The sequence below is a fragment of the Dromiciops gliroides genome, chromosome 1 (genome assembly GCF_019393635.1).
Source record: "Dromiciops gliroides isolate mDroGli1 chromosome 1, mDroGli1.pri, whole genome shotgun sequence".
Taxonomy (NCBI): Eukaryota; Metazoa; Chordata; class Mammalia; order Microbiotheria; family Microbiotheriidae; genus Dromiciops; species Dromiciops gliroides.
Genome location: NC_057861.1, coordinates 568,548,100 through 568,572,266, shown reverse-complemented (window position 1 = coordinate 568,572,266; position 24,167 = coordinate 568,548,100). Strand labels below are relative to the sequence as shown.

Below are 24,167 nucleotides of genomic sequence, written 5' to 3'. Positions count from 1 at the left end.
CACTCACAATTAATGGACATGATCTGGATTAAGATCCAGCAATAGATAGTGAGAGTGATCAGACAGGCAGATGGAGAACCAGAAAGAAGTTTCAATTTCTATTTTACCTTCTGCTTCTAGAATATCAGGGCAATTTCCCCTGAAAATTTCCTGGAAGATGATGTCTAAGATATTTCCTTGATCATGGTTTTCAAGTAGTCCAATAATTTTTAAATCATCTCTCCTGGATCTATTTTCCAGGTCAGCTGTTTTTCCAAGGAGATATTTCACATTACCCTCTATTTTTTTATTCATTTGGATTTGATTTATTGTGCCTTGATTTCTCACAAAGTCATTAGCTTCCATTTGCTCAATCTTAAATTTTAAGCAATTGTTTCCTTCGGAGAGTTTTTGTGCCTCCTTTTCCATTTGGTCAATTTGGCTTTTCAAGCTGCTGACTTTTTTTTCATGAACTTCCTGCATCACTCTCATTTCTCTTTCCATTTTTTCCTCTACCTCTCTTACTTTATCTTCAAAGTCCTTTTTGAGTGCTTCTATGGCCTGAGAGCAATTCATATTTTTCTTAAAAGCTTTGGATGTAGGAGCCCTGATGTTGCTATCCTCTTCAGAGGGTATACCTCAATCTTCCTTGTCATTAAAGAACCTTTCTATAGTCCTCACCTTTTTTCCATCTACTCATCTTTTACTTGACTTTTAACTCCTTAAAGTGGGGCATTATTAACAGGCTGCACTGTCCTAAGCTTCAGGGCATCCCAGGTGGTATGATTTAAGGAAGGGAAAGTTCTTCACTCTCCTGGCCTGTTATCTGGTCTGTAGATAACCCCCAGCCAAATTGCTAATTAACCAGGCAGCTAAACTTTGTGTGCTTTGGTTGTTAGCTCCAAAGCCCCCTGTGCCCCTCCCCCACCTGGGCCACTGGCACTCAAGCCTACTTCTTGGTTCCCAGCAGGGGTGAAACACCCAAGTTCTGCCTCAGCTCCAGCAGAGACCCCTGTAATCTCCTCCCAACCAACCACTCGGCCCTCTCACCAGACTGTGAACTTAATTCCAGACAACATAGTGCTGCAGCTGATTCAGAGCCTCTGGGGGTCTCTTTCCCTGGCTTGGCCTGCCTGGGATTGGAGCTCTGTCAGCATGACTGTGGGGTTGGACTCTACTACTGCTCAGCACAGCAGCCCTCACCTTCCAACCTTCTAAACTGTCTTTGGATGGAAAATTATCTCAGCCTGTTCTTTTCTGGGTTTTGCTGCTCCAGGAATTGTCCTATGACATTATTTGGAAGTTTTTTGGAGCTATCATGGCATGACTTCCTAGAGTTTACTGCCTTTCCTCTGCCATCTTGACTCCACCCCGGAAATTCCAGGAGAGTAGTTTCATGGAAACCTAGTAAGAACAGTAAATCAAGAAGAAGAGAGTAGTCCACACTGCCAAAAGTTGCAGAGATATTAAGAATAATAAGGACTAAGAGGAGACCTTTACAATTGTCAGATAAGAGTTCATTGGTTGCTTTGGAGACATCAATTTCATTTGAATGTTGGAAACTAGACTGTTGAGAATTAAGAAAAGAGTAAGAAGAAAGTAAGTGCAGACAATGATTGTGGATGGTCTTTTCAATGAATTTAGTGACAAAAGGGTAGATAGTTATGGGACAATCTCTGATGAAGATAGACTTTTTTTTTTTGCAGGGCAATTGGAATTAAGTGACTTGCTCAGGGTCACATGGCTAGTGTTAAGTGTCTGAGGCTGGATTTGAACTCAGGTACTCTTGAATCCAGGGCTGGTGCTCTATCCATTGTGCCACCAGCTGCCCCAAAGACAGACATTTTAAGAGTGATTTTTGTTATTGTAGACATGAACATTTTTAGGTAGGTAAAGGAGTCTTTTAGCAGGGCAAGATTGAAGATAAATAAAAGGGTTAAAAATGATAGATGGTGCAGTAAGCTAGAGGAGAAAGATTGAATGGGATTGATTGTGCATATAGAGATGTTTGCTTTGGCAAAAGAAGGGCCACCTCTTTTTCTGGGAAAAGCATAAAGGAGGAGATTGTGCCAAAATGTATCTGAGCAATGTAAGATGGGTAGGTGGGGAGAAGATGAAATTCTTGGCTAATGTTCTCAATTTTTTAAATGAAATGAGGCAAATTTTTTGCTTGAGAGGTTGGGAAGAGAGGGAGCCATGGTAGATTTGTGGAGGAATGGAAAGTTTTGGAAAATCCATTGTTGTGATTGGTAGAGTGAATATATTCAGGAGATGTAAAAGTATTGCCTTGAAGAAGTGAAGGTCAGTTGAGATTATGTAATATAAATTTGTAGTGGATTCAGCAGTTTTATTATTTTCTCCAACTTCCTTCAACTACACGTTAGTGGGAGTGAAGAAGAAACATAGTGTAAAGAATTAATTGTCATTTGAGGTTCTTGTGACTCCATCTTTTGGCTAGAATTAAAAACAACAACAACAAAAAAAACCCACCTCAACATCCACACTGGCCTCTGGGGCTCTGCAAACAGCACAGTGCTCCACCCACTGGTTGTAGCCATCACCATGGTGCTGACACCTCACATCATCACCACTCACCGACACTTACATGGGCCTGGCAAAATTATAATGATCAGAAGCCTAGTGAGGGCAGTCATGTGACTGTCAGAGTGGCTAGCCAATTGGCTGGGGGCTGTCTGGGGTCTGCTGTGAAGAAGGAGATTTGCCATTCTAGCGGGAAGCTGGAAGGCAACAGGAAGCTGCTGTATATTCTCAGCTGATTCCTGGGCGGTGGTGTTATTCAGGTTCTATAATTTCCCTTTCCCCATTTTATTTCCTTTCCCTTGATCCTACTGATCCTGTTTGTGTTTTTTTTTTTCCTGTAAGTTCATTCTTGTTAAATAAATCCTGCTGTGTTTTGGGGAGGCTGCCGGTCTCCTTCCTTGCCCCAGTATTGTGACGAGCCACTTAGCTGACACTTCCCAATTAAAAATTGGTCCCCACAATAGTGAGTAGTAATCCAAGGCTGAGACTTTACAGGGTAAGATAAATTATAGGGTAAGAGGGAAAGTAATTGAAGGCTAGTGTAGAGTTGTACTTATTCACCAACAGGTCAAAATGGGGAAGTCAAGAGAATGTAGCTAGTAGAATGCTGATGCCTAGGGAAAGACCTAAAGGGTTGAGGATTTGGAGATCATGGAGAGGATGAAGAGTATTAGGTAGATGGAGATGTGGATTGCTAAGATAACATGAAAAGCCCTATATCATTTTGCTTTTTGATGCAGGAAGTAAAGTGTAGTGAGCCATAAGACTGGAGAAGAAGGAGGCAATAATTTTAACAAAACAGGAATTTTTCTAATAACAGGAAGAAAAAAATGCTAAAATTCTCCAAATTGCTCTATAACCATTCAGAGAAGTTTCAAAGCAAAACAACCCAAAACAAACAAAAGTTCACTAAGAAAAATAGTTTTTTAAGTCTTTAGACACAGGCGTCCATGATGTGAAATAACTGAATCTATTACTGGCCTTACAGTGGATTTTATCTGTAGAATTTTTAGTCTTGTATTTTTGAATTCATTATTGAGGCATGAAAAATTGAATACTCTTTGAGGATTATAAATGAGGAATGTGGTAACTATGAAGTAGGGGAAACATAATTGGTCTTGTCCCTGTGGTTGTCACACACAGTCCCATCTCAGCAAGAATTCTGAATACAAAATGATAAGAGGAAGCCTATTGAATATGAATCACTATTATTATAAAAATATGTGAATTTTATTTTTTATGCTCCCCTCCCATTTTGTTTTGTGGATTTTTGTTTTTGTTAGAAGCAAGAGGTATCAATATGATGTTTATAAACCATGCCCTAACAACAGAGTCATGATAATTTCTAAATTCTCTAATTCCCCAAGTTATATTGTTTTGCTTATATTCTGTGTTGGAATTCCATAATGTTTGCAATATAAAAAGATTATATTTGTATTTGGATGGCTAAAACATGCTCATATTTGATTATATGTGTATGCATTTTTATATTCTATTTATTAAACAACAGAATGGTAGGATTTTAGAGCTGGAAGGTTTTCTAGAATTCATCCAATATAGCCATTTTATGTTATATATGAGGAAACTGAGGCTCTGAAATGTTATCTGACTGAAACAAGGCCTCTTCATTCCTAAAGATAATGTCCTTTGCACAATGAATTATTATTATTTTGACATTCATTTTGGAAAACTAAGTTCAATATAAAATGGGTTGGTTTTGATCCCTTTCCCTGCCACTTAACCTTCGTGAGTTTAATTTTCCTTATTCAAAACATTTTCATTGCCTACCTTTCATGTTTTCTGCAAAAACTAAAAATCTTTGGCGGGGGGGGAGGGGGGGTCAAAGCAATATATAACTTGGCATGAATTTTGCTTAATAGCTTTTGAAATTCAAGGCTATATGTATATTTATTAATCTTCCATAATTTTAGAGTACCTAAGTATTTGTGAAGGTTGTTATGTTATCACAAAAAAAAAATACAAAGTTGAGAATTATCTCTCTCCAACAGTTGGTAACAATAAATGCAGTTTATAAAATGAGATCATAGGAGTAAAAATAATGTAGTAGCAGGTATGGGCATACCTATGTTCTAACATTCAGACTAGGCAGAAACAGTTTGTGGCCAGTTCTTTTCAGTTCTATCACAGGAATAAAGAGAGCAGACAGCCTGGTACAGCTCAGCTGCTTTTTCCATCTATTTAATGAGTCTCTTAATACACCCCATTGTTACTCAGCCTTAGGAGAACATATGGCACATTTAACCCTTAATCGTGAATATCATTTAACTTGTTCTGATGTTTTATTTTTTCTCTGCTAACTTTGCAGCACCTTTCCATTGTCTTGATATGAGATAAGAAGTGACATAGTCATAATTAAGTATCTGATTATCCATTTAAGGTACGTTTACCCTCTTATTCCATCTTAGTGATCACATTTAGCTACTGAAGGACAATGGCAGGGAAAAAAGTCCCAGCAACTTCAGAAGTATTATTTTAAAATAACTGCAAACATCAATGCTTTCCTAGAAAAGCATTAGCAAAAAATGATTAACTGTCATCACCATCACTGAAATCTCTAATGCTAAACTTTCATGGGATAATTACACAAGTGGCCTCTGAAATTAGATTAAATTGTTACTGTCTTATAACAAAGCTGCAATGTTTTAAAATTAACATAACAAAATAATTAGAACTGATCTGTCAATAGCAATCATAATTATCAGGTAAGGTTATTTGATTTGGGTATGATTGTTTTAAAATTCCTTGTGTGAATCTAAGCAGACAAATCTTAATGTTTATTTAAATATTAAATATAAGTACTAGAGAGGATTATAATTGATTAATTACAATAAGGCTAAATAAGAGAATTTAGTCTTGCCCAACAGATTTCATACTAGGCCAAATATGAACTAGTTTATGGCATTCAGTTTTGATGTGCAACTATTATTTTGCAAGCTTTGACTTTGAAGACATTGATCAAAAACTACCACCTTCTACCACACACAATAACTCTGTCAAAGGCCTAACAACACCTCATAACAACAACCTAATGCTCACAAAAGAAATGTATTTCAAAGACAACACAAAACCAAAAGATGTGAATGGCAAATAGCCAAAGAGGAATTGACTTTGCCCCCTATTCAAAGCTCTACTTGTGAATGTATACCATTTTCTGATTGCACATCTCTTTTAATTGGAACAATCCTAATGAAGGCTCCAGAGGAGAGACTGGCAGAAGGAATTTAAGTCAATGGAAAAGACAGGGGTGTGGGTAGGGTGAAAGGGAAACCCACTGATGCTTTACAAACTCATTCTCTATCAGTTTATACCACAAGTGATTAGAGAACAGTTGTTTCCTAAATCCAAATAGCAGGTGTATGGGAAGAGAGAGCTAAGAATCTGGGTCCATTTGAGGAAAGAGTCCCTCATTGATGAGCATATTTAGCTTTCATTTATTTCCATAAGCACTGAACATAATAAGAGGTATAATTAAGGAGAAATATATCTCCTGGGCTTTCCATTTTTGGTTACAAAGAGTGCTTGTCAGGGACAAAGCTTTTGTTTTTACAAAGTTCATTATCATAAGTTTCCCAACCTTCAGTATCAAGGCTGTGTGACAATAACCTTGGTGAAGGGAGAGCTTCTCAATGTTAAACCTTTGGAAAGAGTGAAAAATATGCATCCAACTGCATATGATTCTGAAAATCCTGGACTCTTTCCCTGCATACTGCGAATTTCTAGCACAACCAATATATAAAGTCATAAATGAAGACTGATGGTGCAATGCAGTAGAATTTAGCAGAACCTCATCACAGCAGCTGTGATGAAGTCTGCATATAAACAGGTTTTGTTGGATGAATTTGTGGAGTGGCATAAAGAGGAACAGATAACATGAGAGTTTATGTTCAGCAGTAGCTTAAAAATCAGATTGTATATTTTTGTTAACTATGAACCACAATTTACTGTTTATATCAAAGTCCAAGCCCCTTGTCTTTTTGCTTTTGTGCATAACATCTCCTATGTAAGAAACTAGTCTTTGCAATTTCATAAGCTAGCCACACTTGCTGCCTTGCCTTTTTCTTTTTGGAGTAGTTTTGCATTTTGTATTTTGCACAAATTGATATATTTGTCAACATCTTTGTGGTGATTTCATTTGAATTTTATATGTGTGTATAAAAAACTCCATTTAAAGATAATGTCACTGAAATGTGTTGTAAATATAATTGTATGGCATTCTAGTCATCACTACTACTAAATGAATGTTATTTCACATGGAGTGCTTCAAAAAATGAAAACTAGTGCAGTTTGGATATTGCTACCAAGAGCAACGATTTGCTAGTTTTTACCATTGCAAAAAGATGCATTATTTTTGGTAGCAAGTAGAAGTCAAGATTTTCTTTAGAAGTATGTGCAAAATGTTATTTTAGTTTAGTTTTAACCTTTAAAATGATTTAAATTGTAGAGAGTTGGCCATCTTATTGCAAAATATCACAGATGATTTCCACCTGTTGCAGAAAGCATCTCTTCTTTGAGTATTAAAATTATAATAATTTCAATATAGGTTCAAATGAAGAAATCAAAAATGCTTTGTTGTATTTGTGATCTCATCAATGAGTATAATTTCTATAATGATGCAGATTACAAACTACCTGCACTTTTCATCCCTTGTGACTCTTGTACACATCCTCTGGGAACTTCTCCACAGAGAATCTGTGAAGAGGAGAGAGTGTTTTGGGGTATGGTTGGAATTTAAAGGGACAGGAAAATCAGAGGAGAAAGCATAGGAACTTCTCCCCACCCACTGCCTTCACTACTTCTGGCTAAGAAGTAGTTTGAGAATGAAAGACTACAATTCTAATTCACATGAAATAACTCACTACCATGGAAAAAAGCTAAGGAGGGGGAAATGAGAAAGAAATGAAGTACCTATCAATGACCAGTTTGAACTTGTCAAATGTTGATTAGCAATAAAAATCAATGAAGCAAAAATAGATAAAGTAGATAATTTTATTCCCTTCTCTAGTTGTGTTTGATCTGGCATCTTACTTATCCAATAATTATTATCCAATCTAGAACTTTAATGTTGCCCTAGAATCTTTACAGTCATTCTTAACTTCATTTTTTCCCTCCATTTGTTGGTTTACCTCCCAGTTATGCTTCTGACTTTCTGGACTTTGCCAAATCTCTTCTCAGCTGCTGTCTCACATTATAACTTCACTCAGGACCTATAGTGTTCTAGCTCTGGAACATTCATTGATGAATTCCTATCAGGGTTTCCATTTTGGGGAGGAGTTTAATCTGACTTAATTTGTCTCCTGGTTCTGCATCTTACTTTCTGGACCTCAGGACTTGAAATCCATGTCTCTATTACAGGTACCTTCCTCCTCCACCTTCTCTTTTCAGATCCCTTTTGTATGTTTTTTTTTTTTCATCACCAAAATATAAGCTACTTGAAAGCAAGGACTTGCTTTTTGTTACTAATTGTATCTCCAGAGCTTACCCCAGTGCCTAATACATAGTAGGTGCTTACTAAATTGTTTTTGCTTTTTGTTTCTCTCCTAGTGCCTAACATAATGCATTGCATATACTAGACAAATAATAGATGAATAAATGAATAGCTTCACTGTCTATGCCAATCTAAAAGTATCACTTATAAATACCCAAAAAGTAATTGTGCTGCCAAGAATGCCCTCTATATATGATGATCAGTCCCATTCTCTTCATCATTGTCTTGACTGATCATAATTCTAACTTCTCATATAATTTTCCTGAAAGTCTCCCTAATCTCACATTTTTCATTATTATTCTCGATGTACCATGACTATTCAAATATCTGTAGCATAATGGTAAATAATTTTATCCTGAACATATTCTATCATATGTCAAGGGCTAAAATTCTAGCTAGTCTGTCTAAAATATCTAATGAGTGGTCGCCAATCAATTACAAGCTTTAGCAAGAGTTAGACTTTAAGCATTTATTAAGGAGAATAAGAATTTGGTAAAGAGAGAGAGAAAGGCCTAGATTCCTATCTATTAAAGGGAGAGCACATTTCTAGCTCCCTTCTCCGCCAGCGTCCTCAGGAAAGAGAGCGAGACTGAACGCCAGTCTCTTCCTTCCTCCTCCCACTAGCCCGCGTCACTTCCTGACTCCTGGTCTTGCCCTCAAAGACCTTCCCTTCATGGGCAGAACTCTTCTACAGTAAGTATCCAGCAGGTGGCGTCATTCCAATCGTTACACATACTACTGTTTACTATCTTGAGCTGAGACTATCTCAATTATATTGCTTTCTGATTTTATGGTACACCTCTGTGCTATATGCTTAGCCATAATGCTTCTTCATGAGCCTGCTGGGGAGTAGACAATGAAATAAAGATGTTCTAGAATTTGGAGACAATATTGAAAATACTGGTTAAGGCATGTACTTGGACATCCAAGGAAAATCAAGACATATATGAACTCTGGACAAGATACAAAAAAATTGTACTTTTGTTAACTGTCACAAACTCCTTCCACTCACTTGCAATTATCAACACCTCAGGTCCAGATGGTATTATATGGTTGCGGTACTATTTAGAAGCTTTGAAATTTTATTAAAATGTAACACCCACTAGACCAGCCTTCAATGCCTGCTGACCAGGTATCTTATATTTCACCCTTTTGCCAGGATTCTCTAGTATTCTCAAAGGAGAATAGGGCTAAATAGGTTTTCTACTAATGGCTCCAGCCCCCACTAATGATTTTCTCAAATATAGGATGGATCCCCTGCATTCCAGTGCCATGTAGTTGCTAAGTCTGTCTAGCTTTTATAAAGTACACCTTTTACTTCAAAGATATAGGAGAATATTTCTACGTCTGTCTGTCTGTCTGTCTATCTGTACAACACATGAGCAGTATAATTTCTTTCTTGCTGTCATACCACTTTAGATTTTGGGGAGGGAAAGGGGATCAGATTCACAATTTACCTTGGATCCTATATAGTTCAGTTCAAGTTCCAAGTCCAAAAACTTGGTTGGACTCAAGTTCCAGGTATCCTGTGTTCTCAGGACTACAACATTGTACCTGGCATCCTCCTCCAAGTGTAACATGGCTTGAGCTTGGTGGGGATTACTCCTGAGAAAGACAAATGAAGTAGAAAAGAAATAGAAATTAAATATTATTAAATGTATTATATACTATATTAAGTATAACAAGATATCTTATATTTATATTAAACATTATTATATTGAATTATTATATTTAGAAATATAATAAAAAGATAAGAGGAGGAAAGGAACCTCTCCTCCCAGTTCAGCTTGTTACCAGCTCTGTAAGTGAATGGTGTGTAATCTTTACTCTCTGGATGCAGCAGACAAAAAAGAGCAAGTCCATTGAAAGAGTCTGCTCCCTAGCTGCCCACACTCCAAGTCCCCATTATAACAACATATACAAGGTGACTGATCTCAAAATAAACAGTTTTATATTATGGTGAGAGGGATTTTCTGATATAAAAATTATGTTTTACAAAAAACTAATATAAGGTAGTATTTGTATACATACTCATATATATGTGTCTATGTATTTGAAAGAGGTGTTCCTTATGTTTTCATATTGTGGGGCTTCCTACCTGTTCTACAGGCATAGGCTTTTTAGTGCTTATATTTATGTAGTTGAAGGTACTTTACACATAGTGATAAACAATGTTACCTTATGCATTATATGCATATATCTGTATCTGTAACTGTATATTTTTAATGTGATCAGGACATTTTAAATAACATTTATTAATTGGTTCTTGTTCTTTTTCCATTTATATCCACAGTTATATGAATAAAATATTTATGGACAAAATTAATTAATAATAATTTAACTTCAAAGTTTGACGTATTTTATTCAGGCTGAAATAATTTATTATAATAACTCATGCTCACTCTATATTTAGATATGTTTCTTATAGGCCTGTATTTCTTTCTTTTTTTAAAATATAATGTCCAATTATTTCAGGAGGAGAGTTGTCAGGACAACTACAACTCAAAAAATTTATCTCAGTCCAACAGCATAACTTTACCTTAACTATACAACAGATTAAATATAACAATACAAAATTTGCATGTACTGAATGCATATTGACATGCAGATGTAACTCTACCATGATTCATTAAAGTAAGATGAACCAAAGATATGCTTTTTTGTAAATGTGTTAAATGCACCTAGTACATTTATGCAATTAAACACAATAGCACCATGGTCTCCCCTTAAGGTCATTTAAATCAACACCACTCCTTTAAAAAGAATTGTTTAAATTAGCAGTTACACAATAGACTGTGTAAATTACTCAAGAAGTCATTAGAGTGTATTACAGTGACTAAAACATTTATAATGATTTGTTTCAACTCTCTCCAACCATACTATATGAAGGTCTTTTTTTTAAAAAGAGGGTATGTGTTATCCTTTTATCAGTTTAAATCTAATCCACAGCATAACTTGTCCAAATAAACCTGTTGTAATCATCCTCAATTCAAAAGGAAGGAGTCTATATTGCATACAAGAGAAAGTTATAACTAATTGCTAGGTAAAACATGCCAGCACTAAATATTCTCATGAGAATAAGCCATATTGTACTAAATTTAAGAGATTAAACCATTAGAAAAGTAGTTAGAATAATCATGTTTGTATCAGTTTTTTTTAATGACATTGTAATGTTGTGGAAAGAAGGTTTTACCGTGAGTCAGGAGATGTGTGTGTGTGTGTGTGTGTGTGTGTGTGTGAGAGAGAGAGAGAGAGAGAGAGACCTAACTTTGATACCAGCTATCAATGTAACCGTAGGAATGTAGTTTCATTTTTAAAATAATTTTAATTTTTGCTACTAATTTAACAAACATCAGCAAATGCAAAGATTTTTGTGCATAAAAATAGTAGACAAAGAAGTTAAGATTTCATCATATGAAATTGAATTATTACTACATAGAGTGTTTTTATTTTTTTAATTTATTTTTTCTGGGCAATGAGGGTTAAGTGACTTGCCCAAGGTCACACAGCTAGTAAATGTTCAATGTCTGGCAGGGTGTGAACTCAGGTCCTCCTGAATCCAGGGCAGGTGCTTTATCCACTAAGCCACCTAGCTGCCCTCTATGTAGAGTGTTTTTAAAGTATATATTAAATTTAACATAAGGGAAACAAAACTTCCGCTTTATGAGATATCTGTCCCCATTTTAACATTCTTCTTCCCTTTTCTGTTTCACATCTTTAATTCTTAATCTATATTAAGGAGAGAACTGGACTAGATCAGCATTTTCCACTTATTGACCATGGGACACTTCTAGCCTTAGTATTTATTAACATATTCTTTTCTTATTGGTCCATATGGGGTTTTGGAATACCCTAGGGATGAAGGAAGATTAGGAGAACTTGGGAACAAAATAAGCATTTTATTGTTAAAAAAAAGCTGATTGAATCCACAAGAATGTTAGACATATGCATTATTTAATATTAATATTTTATTTTAAAGAGAAAATATTAACTGGCAAGCTTTTTCATGTTCCCTTGTACTTTAGTAATAAAAAAGATGGAAATTTGCATAAATATGCCAGATCAGTAATTTTGCAATTTGTTTATTAGTAATTCATGATAACTACCAAACATTCGTTCCAAAAGCAATTTACATCTAATAATAAAACTGAGATCTGTTCAATCTCCTTATTTCATAGATAAAGAAAATGAAAGGATCCTATCTGAGATGATTTGCCCAAAGTCACATATTTAGTGGCAAATTCAGGACTAAAACCAAATGCCTCCTGTCCTTAACAAGACTAATGCATTTGGAAACTCCATCTCATTTTAGAATGTTCAGGTTCCAGCTAGACATATTCACTCCCTCCCCTACTCCTGGCAAATTCAGAGGCAGTGTGGCAGAGTAGACCGTGTGGACTTGAAATCAAAAGTCTTGGTTTGAATTCACCCATTTGAAACTAAGTTTTATGACTGTGGGTAATGAGCTTAATAGCTCTCCTTATCTGTAAAATGGGTGTATCTTGGACTTGCCATACAGGGCTCAAAAGAGATAATGTAAAGAAATTTTCAAACTTTAAAATCATTATATATGTGTGTATATATATGTATATATATATATATACACACATATATCAATATCTGTATGTATATTTGCATCAATATCTGTATCTTTCATCTGCCATCTATCAATCTACCTATCTCCATATCTATGACTTCATTGTTATTAAACTTTTTGTGTGGGTATATGCATATCTTGGCAGGAGTTAAAGATCAAAATAATCTTTCTTACCTAGCAATTAAGGATAGTACTTGTTTAACCTGAGCAAAGGAGATACTCAAATGTAATGGAAATAAAGAGTAGTATCAAAGAAAATGAAATCATGCAAACTTGCTCTGGGTAACTCATGCGATTGGAGAAGCTCTTACACAACAAAAAGGAGCCTCTATATGAATATATGCATTAGGGTGAGTTAGGGGTGGTAGTGTAGGCAGGCGTGTAGTCATGTTACAAAAGAATCTTTTAGACATTCCTGAAATGACAACCAAAAGCAAAGATACCAAGATACCCACTTCCAGTTCCCTCTCCAGTACCACCCCCAACCCACTTTGGTCTTCCCTTTCAGCCCTAAGCTCTCTTTTGGTCTCAGCTTTTCCAGGTGATTGGTGGGCGTGGTGCCCTCATCCACAGAGGCTGTAGCTTCCACTTGGGTCCGTTGTGGCATTAAGTGCGTGCACCAGAAGGCGAAAGAGCGCACAAGGCAAAAGGAGGCGGCCCTGGAAGCTGTAGTTATTCCACTTCCCAGTTTCTGAAGCTGCTGTCCCAGACTTCATTACGCAAAGAGCGGACAACTTTGTTTCTGGCTGGATCAGGGATAACCCTGCTAAGTGCCTGACCCTAATCCCCCTCTTCAACTCTAGCAGCGGCTGGTTGTGGGCAGCACAAAGAAGGTTGAGCTTCCTGACTTCTTGTAAACTGCCCCACCTTAGCGTCCCGGGGATGGAGGCTGCCAACCGGAGCAGTAGTGACTCGAGCAGACAGGCCTCGTCCTCAGGGCCGGCGGCCCCATCTACAGCGGCCGCTTCCTCTTCATTGTCTACGACCTCCGGGGTAACCATCCCTCCAGCTTTCCTTCGGCCCCCTACCCTGTTCTTGAGGGCAGCAGCAGTGGCGGCCGCCGGGAATGGAGCTTGTCCCTCTGCTGCAGGGCTGGAGAGGGGGGTTGGCGCCTTGGGCTGTGGGGGCTACCCACGGACACCCAAGTGCGCCCGCTGCCGCAACCACGGGGTGGTGTCCGCGCTCAAGGGCCACAAGCGTTTCTGTCGCTGGCGGGACTGTGCCTGCGCCAAGTGCACCCTGATCGCCGAGCGCCAGCGAGTGATGGCCGCGCAGGTTGCACTCCGACGGCAACAGGCTCAGGAGGAGAGCGAGGTCCGCGGGCTGCAAAGACTCCTCTACCCGGGACAGGCCGCTGGTAGTCGGGGAGCTGGAGGCTGCGTGAACTCAGAACTTTCCCCAGCAGCAGGGGGTGGAGTGGGGGTTGCAGAGGGGCTGAACCTGGGAACTGGGTGTCTAGGGAGTCGGCGGGCTGCTCCTTTCGATATTTTCTACCCAGATTACCGGGAAGATAAAAGAGGTGAGTTGGTTACCTCCTTTTTCACGACCAGATGAAACTATGTATGTGACATACACCAAAAGCTAGAGGTATACTTAAGGATATCCTCTTTCGGGGTATGAGATGCTGATTTGGGGGCAAATTAAGAGTTATTTGCTGTGAAAAAAAATTTTTCAACAAATTGTTAAAAATCACTTAGCAACTGTTAGGTAACTCAACAGTGTAGTGAGGTTTCGAAAAGAAAGTGCTAATCTACCGGGGGATAGCTTTGTTTTGTGGGATGTTTATTTGTCCATAAGAGACTGAAGGGACGAAAAAATGGCGTTAAAACCTGAGGGCCCAAAGTGACCCCTTAGGAATTGTTACTCTCCTACCGTTAATTGGTTCGCATCTTTTTTAGGAATGTATAATTATCTTGGCACACTGAGGTAGCAAAACCTGCAAGTCAAGGGTGCAATGGGGTTCGGAAGGGTTGATTTAAGTAAAAAGTAGGTTTTGAATCAACTATCAAATCCTTCTTTCTGATATTGTCGAGTTGGAAAACTGTAGAATTGCCTTTTTGATTCTATTGTAATCCTATGTCAGGATCCAACTCATGGACAGGATCTTTATTCATATTTCTTTATATATATTTTTATATATAGGGCCTTTAGAGATTACTTTGTTTAATCCTTTTATTTTATAGTTGAATTAACTTAATCCAGAAAGTGGAAGTGACTTTCCCAGAATTATACATAGTAATGAGTGCAAACTCATCTCATCAAAATTTAAGTACCCTAGCAAGCAAACCAGATCTTAACTTGGGGATTTAGCAAGTACATGGAAAAACTATGAGATACATCATGTTGCTTTCTTTGTAAAGTCTTTTGGTCATTCTTTTGATTTTGAGCTCTGTATTTGTTGTTTGCCTCTGAAGAGTGAAAAGTTTTAGTAGTCCCCACTCCTCCATAATAATACAACTAAGTCTTTAGGACACTCTGAACTCTGGAAATCATTTAAAAAACCACATTAATTCTTCCCTAAAGTGTTTTCTAGATGTTGTTGTTTCAATAGCATAGTAAATAAACCACTTTGCAGTTGATAATCTAGTTAGTTTTAATATGTAGGCAAAATAATGATTTTTGAAAAAAATCTACAATTACCTCTTAAAACAAATGGAAAGCTATTAAAATTAAAATTGTTTTCAGTGAAATTTTCTGTAACTAGGACCTAGAAGTGGTGAAAATGTATATTTTAGTATTTTAACATAGCAGAAAGACAAATAATATCAAACTAAAAAAACCCCACCACCAACAACAATTTAATGTTATTCACCAGAAAAATTACAGTTCTTATAATTGCTTATGGGCAATTCTTGGATTCTTGGTGACATACAACAATCCTTGGTGACATACACCCTTATAGGCAAATAATTACTACTTATGAAAAGGGAATTAAATGAAGTATATCTATGTATATGTACACACGTATTTAAATATGTTATCCATTACAAAATTCCAAGTTTATTCAATTAAAACATACAATCGAGACTTTACTACCTTTCTTTTGGAAGGTTATCAAATGAAGTTATTAGAGAAAGTTAACAATGTGAGGCATATGAATTGAATTTCATTAACCTATTGTGTTAACCTAAAACCTGTTAAATAATTTTCTGGTGCAGTGACTTCCAAACTTTTATAATTGCATAATCTGTGAGAAAAAAATTTCTTCAGTGTACTACTGTGCTGTTTTGTTACATATATTATTAAACTGGGCAATTTATATTTTAAGGATTAAAACTGAAATAAGCATATTTTAAAATTTATTTATTAATGGTTCAAAATCCTTTTTTGCTGTAAAATGTTATCAAAAACAATCCTAGAGCTGTTATTGAATAAGCTTTATTGTGTTTAAAGAAATTGGTATAATATGCTCTGACACAGGAATATGTCTTAATATGTGGAATGTGTCACAATAATCAATTGAGAACTCCTCTGTTAACTCTTTTGTGTTAAAAATCTCACACTTTTCCTTAAAGCTACTTTGTACATTATATATTAGAGCTGACTAACCATATGGCATATGGTTCAAGTAAGAGAATCAGTGTCAATTGATATATTACATAATTCATTTTTGTATTTTTAATTTAATTTTTGCCATCATTTATAGTCACCTTCCCAAGGGATACCTTAATAATTATACCTCGTTTTGTAGCACCTGATTTGCCATAAAACACTGAAGACTGGCTGGAATCTGAATCTTACTATTGACAGGTGGGGAGTATAGAGTGTGTGGGGCCAACATTGTTAAGAAAGTCATATTATTAGAATTCTAGGCTAAAAAGAATGATTGATTGGAATGAGCCTCTTGATTTTATTCTATCCATTGTTGTCTGTAATATCAAAGTAAGTAAATGGAAATAACTATGCTGGAGCATTGTTGTGGTTATAGATAGATCTTCCTAGACAATCATCTTGTACTGTATCTCCCTCTTTAATGAATCCATAAGTACCAAGTCAGTTGTGATAACTCAGACATTTTTTTTCCCCTTTAGGAAAGCAAGCTATTCATCCAGTCATCAAGCTCTTCCTCTGTACTTGATGGTGGTTTAGATTTTAAATCTTTGCATCAGTCATAGAAACTTTTCCAGGAATGGTTTTCTGTTGGACCACATTCCTCTCTTTCTTAGTTTTGGGTTCCTGAGATATCTAAGTTCTCAGAGTGTTATAACCTTCCTCCTTTATGAAGTATCAAAATTTCATAGCAGTTCTTCATCCAAATGGTCCCCAGTTGGCTGCAGTGGAGGAGCCATTTTCTGACAAGCCTACAAAGTGCTACAAAGTCTGTCTTTATTGGGGTACTACATAACTGGCAGCATTAAGTATTACATTAGAGATTAGGTAGCTAGTTGGTACAGTAGATAGAGTACTGGGCCTGGAGTTAGAAAACCTGAGTTCAAATTTGACTTCAAACACTTAACTAGCTGTGTGACCTTAGACAAGTTATTTAATCCCTGTCTGCCTCAGTTTCCTCAATTGTAAAATGGGGATAACAATAGCACTTACCTCCCAGGGTGGTTGTAAGGAAATGAGATAGTATTTGTAAAGTGCTTAGTACAGTGAATAGAATATAATGATCACTCAGTATATACTCCCCCATGCTGCCCCCCTTCCCCCTTCCCTCTAAGGACCAGATCATGTTTGTTGTTGTTTTTTCTTTGTTTTCAAAGAGAACCAATAGCATCATGGGGTTACATCTTGACTTGTGCAGGAATTGGATTTAAGTGAGGCAGAGTTACACAAAGTCATGAGCCACACTCTGTCTTCCAGAATCATTAAAGTCTAGTGGAAAGACAAAAGTCAAGGTGAATGTAGTGAATGATCTTGGAGTTTTTGTAGTCTGATCAAGCTCTAAGCATTCCACAGCATCTGCTTCTGCTGCTTTCATGGCCAAGGCCATTGGAACATTTTCTCATTTGCCCATTCTGCCTGGGAAGAAGTCTTCACATGCTTGGGCTTGATCACTCACTCTCTCACTTACCAATGGGTTTGAGACCTTCTGAGACCTCAACCTTGTTTAGCCTGTTTGTTGAGAAGGTGTAAAGGCTGTACAAGCTACAGCTTTTTGATGCCATAAGTGAGAGTTAGGTGAGAGATGTACACCAGAGATAGATGAGCAGCCCTGAACAGAGTTCAGCAAGCCCTCAGACCAGACCTACTACTAATTCTTCCTCATATATTCCAGTCATTTGTGGAACCATTTCCTTGATAACTTCTATTTTTTTTTTTTTTTGGTTTGCTGCAGTCGAATTATGCTTATTCCAGTACTCATAGTCCAGAGGGCTGAGATCAACATAGGAGATGAATCTGTAGTATTCCATTCATTTTCTCCTCAAAATGCAACTTTGAAGAGTCACTGGAAAAGCTAAGCAGGGCATTAATATCTGCCCCCTCAATGGTTAATTTTTTAAACCATCATCTTCTTTCTCTTTCTCAATAACTTGATACCCAACACAGTTAGAAAAAAAGAATTGCTCTAGTATTCTCCTAGTCCATTACCAGGTTTCATGATATAAACACCATATGTCAAAGGGAAGACCTATATTTGTGTCATCTCTATTTGGCTTTTGGCACATTGCTGGGTTTGGCGTGCAAGAATTGTTTGATTTTTAAAAAAATCTTAATAATGAATTTCAATAATTTTTCTGTGGGGGTTTCTCCTTTCATTATTTCCTTCTTTATAAAGTTCTATCTACATCATTGTCCTCTCTTTGGTATTTAAAGCCCTTCCCAACTTGGTCTTAACCAATTTATCTTTTTAGCCTTATTATTCACTTTCACACACTTTTCCCACCACACTTCTAATTGTTTCCTCAACAGGACACCCATCTTCCATCTCTTGTCCTTTTCAATGACTATCCTTCAGGCCTGGAATTCTTCTTTGAATCTCTGGTTTCCTTTCAAGATTTAGATTAAGTAGCCACTTCTATATGAGGCCTTTCTTGATCAACCCAGATGCTAGTGCTTTTTCCCCAAATTATCTTACATATATATTTTTTTGTCTATGCCTATATATTTACCCATTATCTCCTCTGTGAAAAAGTTAGATCCTTGAGGGCATGGGTTTTTCAGGTTTGTCATTGTATCCTCTGTACCTAGTTCAGTGCCTGAGACTTGGTAGGTAATTTGCAAATGCTTGCTGATTGTTGCCTATCAGCCCACTACTGCTTTCCTTTCTGCCAACATTCTACACAGCACCTTTCCTCAGCTTTCAATTGTCCTAGCCACAATAAATGGCTAGAACTTGGAGGAACATGAGGAGGGAGAAGGGAAATGGCCAGTGGCCCCAAGGTCACCTGCCAACTCTTGGGCCTGTAAAGCCAATCTGGTGCCAGCCTTCTAAAGGGTATTGCTTATGACTCTTATCATCTCTGCTTCTTTTGGCTATTGCCAATACTGGTTCAGGCTCCAGGGCTAGGCCTAACAAATTCTCTCCAGATGGGATGCTGCAATCCCCAGCTGCCTGGCCTGGCTCCCACCTGTTATTTAGCATGCATCTATCCTCACTACCACCACTTCCTAGCCCTTAGAGGGAGGTGAGGAGAGGGAAAAACAGATGGCCTATCCTTTTCCTACAATTGATAGCCAGAGAGAGGTCCTGCCTAGAAACTAGCCTTGTTGGGATGAGTGAGGCCCTAGGATTATATTCTAGCTCATTATTTTACCCATCACTGAGAGCATGGTTTCTCTTTCTTTTCTTTTCTTTTCTTTTCTTTTCTTTTCTTTTCTTTTCTTTTCTTTTCTTTTCTTTTCTTTCTTTCTTTCTTTCTTTCTTTCTTTCTTTCTTTCTTTCTTTCTTTCTTTCTTTCTTTCTTTCTTTCTTTCTTTCTTTCTTTCTTTCTTCCTTCCTTCCTTCCTTCCTTCCTTCCTTCCTTCCTTCCTTCCTTCCTTCCTTTCTTTCTTTCTTTCTGTCTGTCTGTCTGTCTGTCTCTCCCCCCCCCCTTACTTTGGACTCTTTTGGCAGTCTAGTGACACCTATAGATCCCTTCTAAGGATAAAGTTTTTAAAATGTATAACAAAGTCCATAGGATTACAGAAAACCTACAAGGGGCTCCTACTTTATAGACCAATGCTTTAATGAACCAGAGTTGTGTTTGGTTGTTCTATGTAATTAGATATTTGGTGCAACCTCAATTTGCTTTTAAAAGCCAACTTTTAAAGAAAAGAATAAGCTATGAGGGTTTTTGTATTGGTTAACTACTTTTCTTTTGTCCAGGTACTTTATATTAGTTATCTATTATTGAGGACCTACAAAGTACTCAGTACAATGTACTGAACTAGGTGCTCTGGGAAAGTAAAAAAGATGAATAAAATATTACATTTGCTCTCAATTTTATAATGAAATAGGCAAGAGGACACATATACAAATAACTAATACAAGGTAACACATGGTACTTATTATTAGAAGAGTGAAAACATTCAAAGGAGTAAGGCCTACTAATCATAATTATAAAATGTAAACAAACCCGTACCAATTTTCACCTGTAATTTATTTTTGTGGGTTTTTTTGTGGGGTTTTTTTAGTGAGGCAATTGGGGTTAAGTGACTTGCCCAGGGTCACACAGCTAGTAAGTGTTAAGTGTCTGAGGCCGGATTTGAACTCAGGTACTCCTGACTCCAGGGCCGGTGCTCTATCCACTGTGCCACCTAGCTGCCCCTTCACCTGTAATTTAAAAGAAATATATTTCATAAATGGCTGAAAACAATTACTTTAAGATATTTTTATACAAAATCAATTATTATAAGCATAAGATATTAACATTTTCAATTTTTTTATTGGATGCATATTTGGTCAATCTCATTATACAAAGTATGCAGCACAGAATAATGTTAACATTTCACCATATGAATCACTTTAAAAGCTTATTATTTTAAGTAAAATTGTAGGTATTGTATTCAATGCAGTTCTGAGATATTTTTGGAGTCAAAATACCATATAGTCTTTTTTTCAATTGCTTGTTAAACTTCACCCATATCCTAGACATTTTAAAAACTTTTAATTATATATATATATGTATACACATATATCTGTGTATATCTGTGTATTTACATATGTACATATATATATATATATATATATATAAATTGGGAATGTCTCTGAATAAATTTGAGTCATTTGGGCTGTTTCAAAACTAAGACTAGGAATCATAGCTTTAGACAGTGATGGAATTTCTGTACATAGTATTCATAAGCCAGGCAAGATTAAATCATATAATTTTCAGGGCAGCACACCAAATATGCATCCTAAATAATTCTATTATTTTGTCCTTTTGCATGAAAATATGACTGATACATTTTTAGATTAATTAAAAATTAAAACAATAATTTAATATAGCTAAATAATACAGTTTTTTGTTGCTGTTTCTCAATTATTTCTGCATTCATAGAATTATTTTGGTACTATTAATTTCTAAGTATTCATGGTATTAACTTTCAACTTGTGGCAGAAAAAAAACACCACGTTTTATTATTAACCAAATGAATGTTTTTGTTTTGTTTTGTTTTGTAAAACAAACACCTAGGTAATGTGTTTTGATCTAAAAAAAAAAAAAAGCTTTGAAGGCTCAGGGTACTGCCATTTAAAATCAGTGGTGCCATTTTGTTATAAATTTCTTGGATGATATTTGTAAACTTATTTATGTTTCAAAAATATATTAGAGAAAATTAGCTCTTAGAAAAATAGATTGTACATACTCATCAATATTTCTAGTACTCAAGATCCATTACATCTTTGATCAATGTCTTAAAAGTTCATTGCTCAAGTGTAGTTGTATATTCCCATTTTCCCACATCATTTTCTTGTTTATTCCCATGTACATTGCATGAAGGGAAGCATGGCATGGAGGATAGAGAGCTGTTCTTATTTGGGTGTAGGTTTTGTCTCTTCCACATACTATGTAACCTTGGGCAATTTATTCAAACTCTTTGTGTTCAAGTGAACTTTCCAAGATTATAAATTGAAGAGAAGGTACAGAGCTGCATTAGCATAGGCCCTCCCTTGCCAGGAGTTTCCCACACTAATGAAATTCCAAGTCTTATAAAAATAAATACAAACTGAAATTTGAGGATACGCACTAATTATTGAAATTTTAAATTTAGTAGGCAGTTTTTCTCAAGCCAAAAAAAGTAGCTTCTTCTTGCTTGTGACCAATTTTAATAATTTCATTTTGTGATAATAAAGAATCTTTCTCTGCCAACTTCAATGATTTTTTATTACTATTCAAAACCATAAATAGAAGAAAAATATCTCAAGTCATAGCAAACTTTATACATTTTGAATCATAAATAATCATTTTGTTAATGTGAATTATGAAACGTTTGATCTTATAAGCCAAAAAAACTTAAGAAGTTTTTAAAAATAGTTTTCTTTTCCTTTTTTTCCCTTCAAAAAGTCCATTAAAGTGAGATATGAATGAAACTACTTACAGTAAAGAAATACTGCAAATATGCAATGTATGGATATATGTTGGTTTAAGTATGATTATTACTAACTAGCTAGTTTGAATACTGACTGGAATAGTTTACACTTAATTGCTTTTTTTCCTTTCTTTCAGATTCAAAGGTTCAGAAAGTTGGCTCATACCACAGTAGTCTAGATAGTCCAATAACCACCTCACTTCAGCTTTCCTTGAGATCTCCTGAGTCTATTGGTGCTAATGGAGATGATGAAGAGAAGCCATCTGGGTCAGAAAACTCAGACAAGGAAGAGAGCATTCAATCCCCTCACCCTGAGGAGCAGTCAGAAGGTACAGAGAGTCCTAGATCTTTGTCATCCTCTGATATGGAATCAGGAAATGAAAGTGAATTGGCCAAAGACTTTGCTGCTCCTAGGTCCAATCTTCCCACAGTTTCCTCCAGATCAAGAGACCCACTTGATATTCTTACTAAGGTTTTCCCAAGTTACAAACGCAGCCGACTAGAAAGTATTCTGCAGTACTGCAAAGGAGATGTAGTCCAAGCCATAGAAGAAGTCCTGAATGGAAAAGAACACAAACAAGACACTGCAGACTTTGTAAACTCAGTGGGAGCCGAATTGACAGCTTTGCAAAGAACTAATTTTAGCTTAGCTGGGCTAGGGAAAGGAACGCTAGGGAATAAATCAGCCTTTTCTCCTTTGCATACTAGTTCCACTCCATTTGGGGGTGATCCAAATCTCTATAGCCTAAATCCTAGGCTAGGTATCAGTCCATTACGTCTATCATATTCCTCTCCAGGAAGAGCACTGTCTAGTTTTATGTCACCCTACCTAACAACTGGGCTGGTTCCAGCTTTGCCTTTCCGGCCAACTATAGACTATTCATTTTCAGGAATGATCAGGGATGCTTCTTACTTTACCAGCAAAGACTCAGTGACCAGTAGTGGACTATATTCCAGATTAAATCAGGAAAATCAGTAATTTTTGTCCCTTTTCATGGAATATTTTGGGGATCATGCAAGTGTTGCCAGTGTTGTGACATCTGTCCTCAAAAATATTTTTTTCTTCAAACATTAAATTACTTCCCTAAAGAAGCATTTGACAATGATGTGTGCCTTGAATGAACCTGTATTAAGAAATGTTATATTTCTAAAGTGAAATATTGAAAACCACCTATTAGCAATAACTATGTAAAGCTGTTTATCTTACTTTCTAAATGATTTTCTGTTAAAAAGTTGCTTTGACAAAAATAACAACTGTAAAACTGAAATTTATTTTGGTGAAAGGTAGTTTTATTTGTCTTTAAAAAACTTTTGTAGTTGAAAATCTATCCAGTGTATGGTAAATTGTTGCAAGTTAAATGTTCACTGTGAGATCGATAATTGTTAAGGTTATTCTAAGGAATTATAACTATTTTTTAACTTTTTTACCTCTCTTTCATTTTTTCTACTAAGTGGTATACTTTAGTGTTTCAAAAGTTCTATTTCCATGCTAAAAAGTAATTTATTCAGGACCATGAGAAAAAAATTAATTCTCTCAGCATCAATAGTTTATAAGTTGATTATTTTCCATTCATACCAACAATTTATTTGGGACATTAGAGGCATAATTTTTCATGTACTTTTTTATACTTCTCTTTCAATTTAAGCTTTCCAGGTTTCAAGACCCAAGGTTGATCATGACAGGTAAGAGGGCACCATCTCCTGGCCACTATCCTTTATTACAACTCTGGTATTAGACAAAAAATAGCTTTATGAAATCAGGAGTTTAAAAACTTATCCATTTTACAAGAAAACTACTTTATGGCAAGTTACTTAGAACTTTAATTTGTATTTTTTTTTATTTGTAACTAAAGTATGTGTTAAGGCTGACAGAATCACTTTACTTTTGACAGGAATGATTCCATATAATGGAAAAATAGAACTGACTATTGAAAACATTAAGAATGACTTCTCAGGGCTACTTTTGTTTAACAGTAGACATAACCATTGAGAATAAGAATAAAAGAATAGGGTTCTTAACCTTTTTTTTTGGTTGTTTGTTTCATGAACCTCTTTGGCAGTCTGATGAAGCCAATGGATCTCTTCTCAGAA

At 36.2% G+C, this 24,167-nt stretch overlaps 1 protein-coding gene across 1 annotated transcript; it reads left to right on the top strand.

Annotated features, from left to right (window-relative positions):
* Positions 1-13,134: 13,134 nt before the first annotated feature.
* On the top strand, positions 13,135-23,453 carry DMRTA1 (DMRT like family A1). Its single transcript, XM_043977153.1, has 2 exons — positions 13,135-14,142; positions 22,214-23,453. Exons 1-2 carry the CDS (start codon positions 13,506-13,508, stop codon positions 23,053-23,055), a joined length of 1,479 nt encoding a protein of 492 aa, XP_043833088.1. The 5' UTR covers positions 13,135-13,505; the 3' UTR covers positions 23,056-23,453.
* The last annotated feature ends 714 nt before the right edge of the window (positions 23,454-24,167 follow it).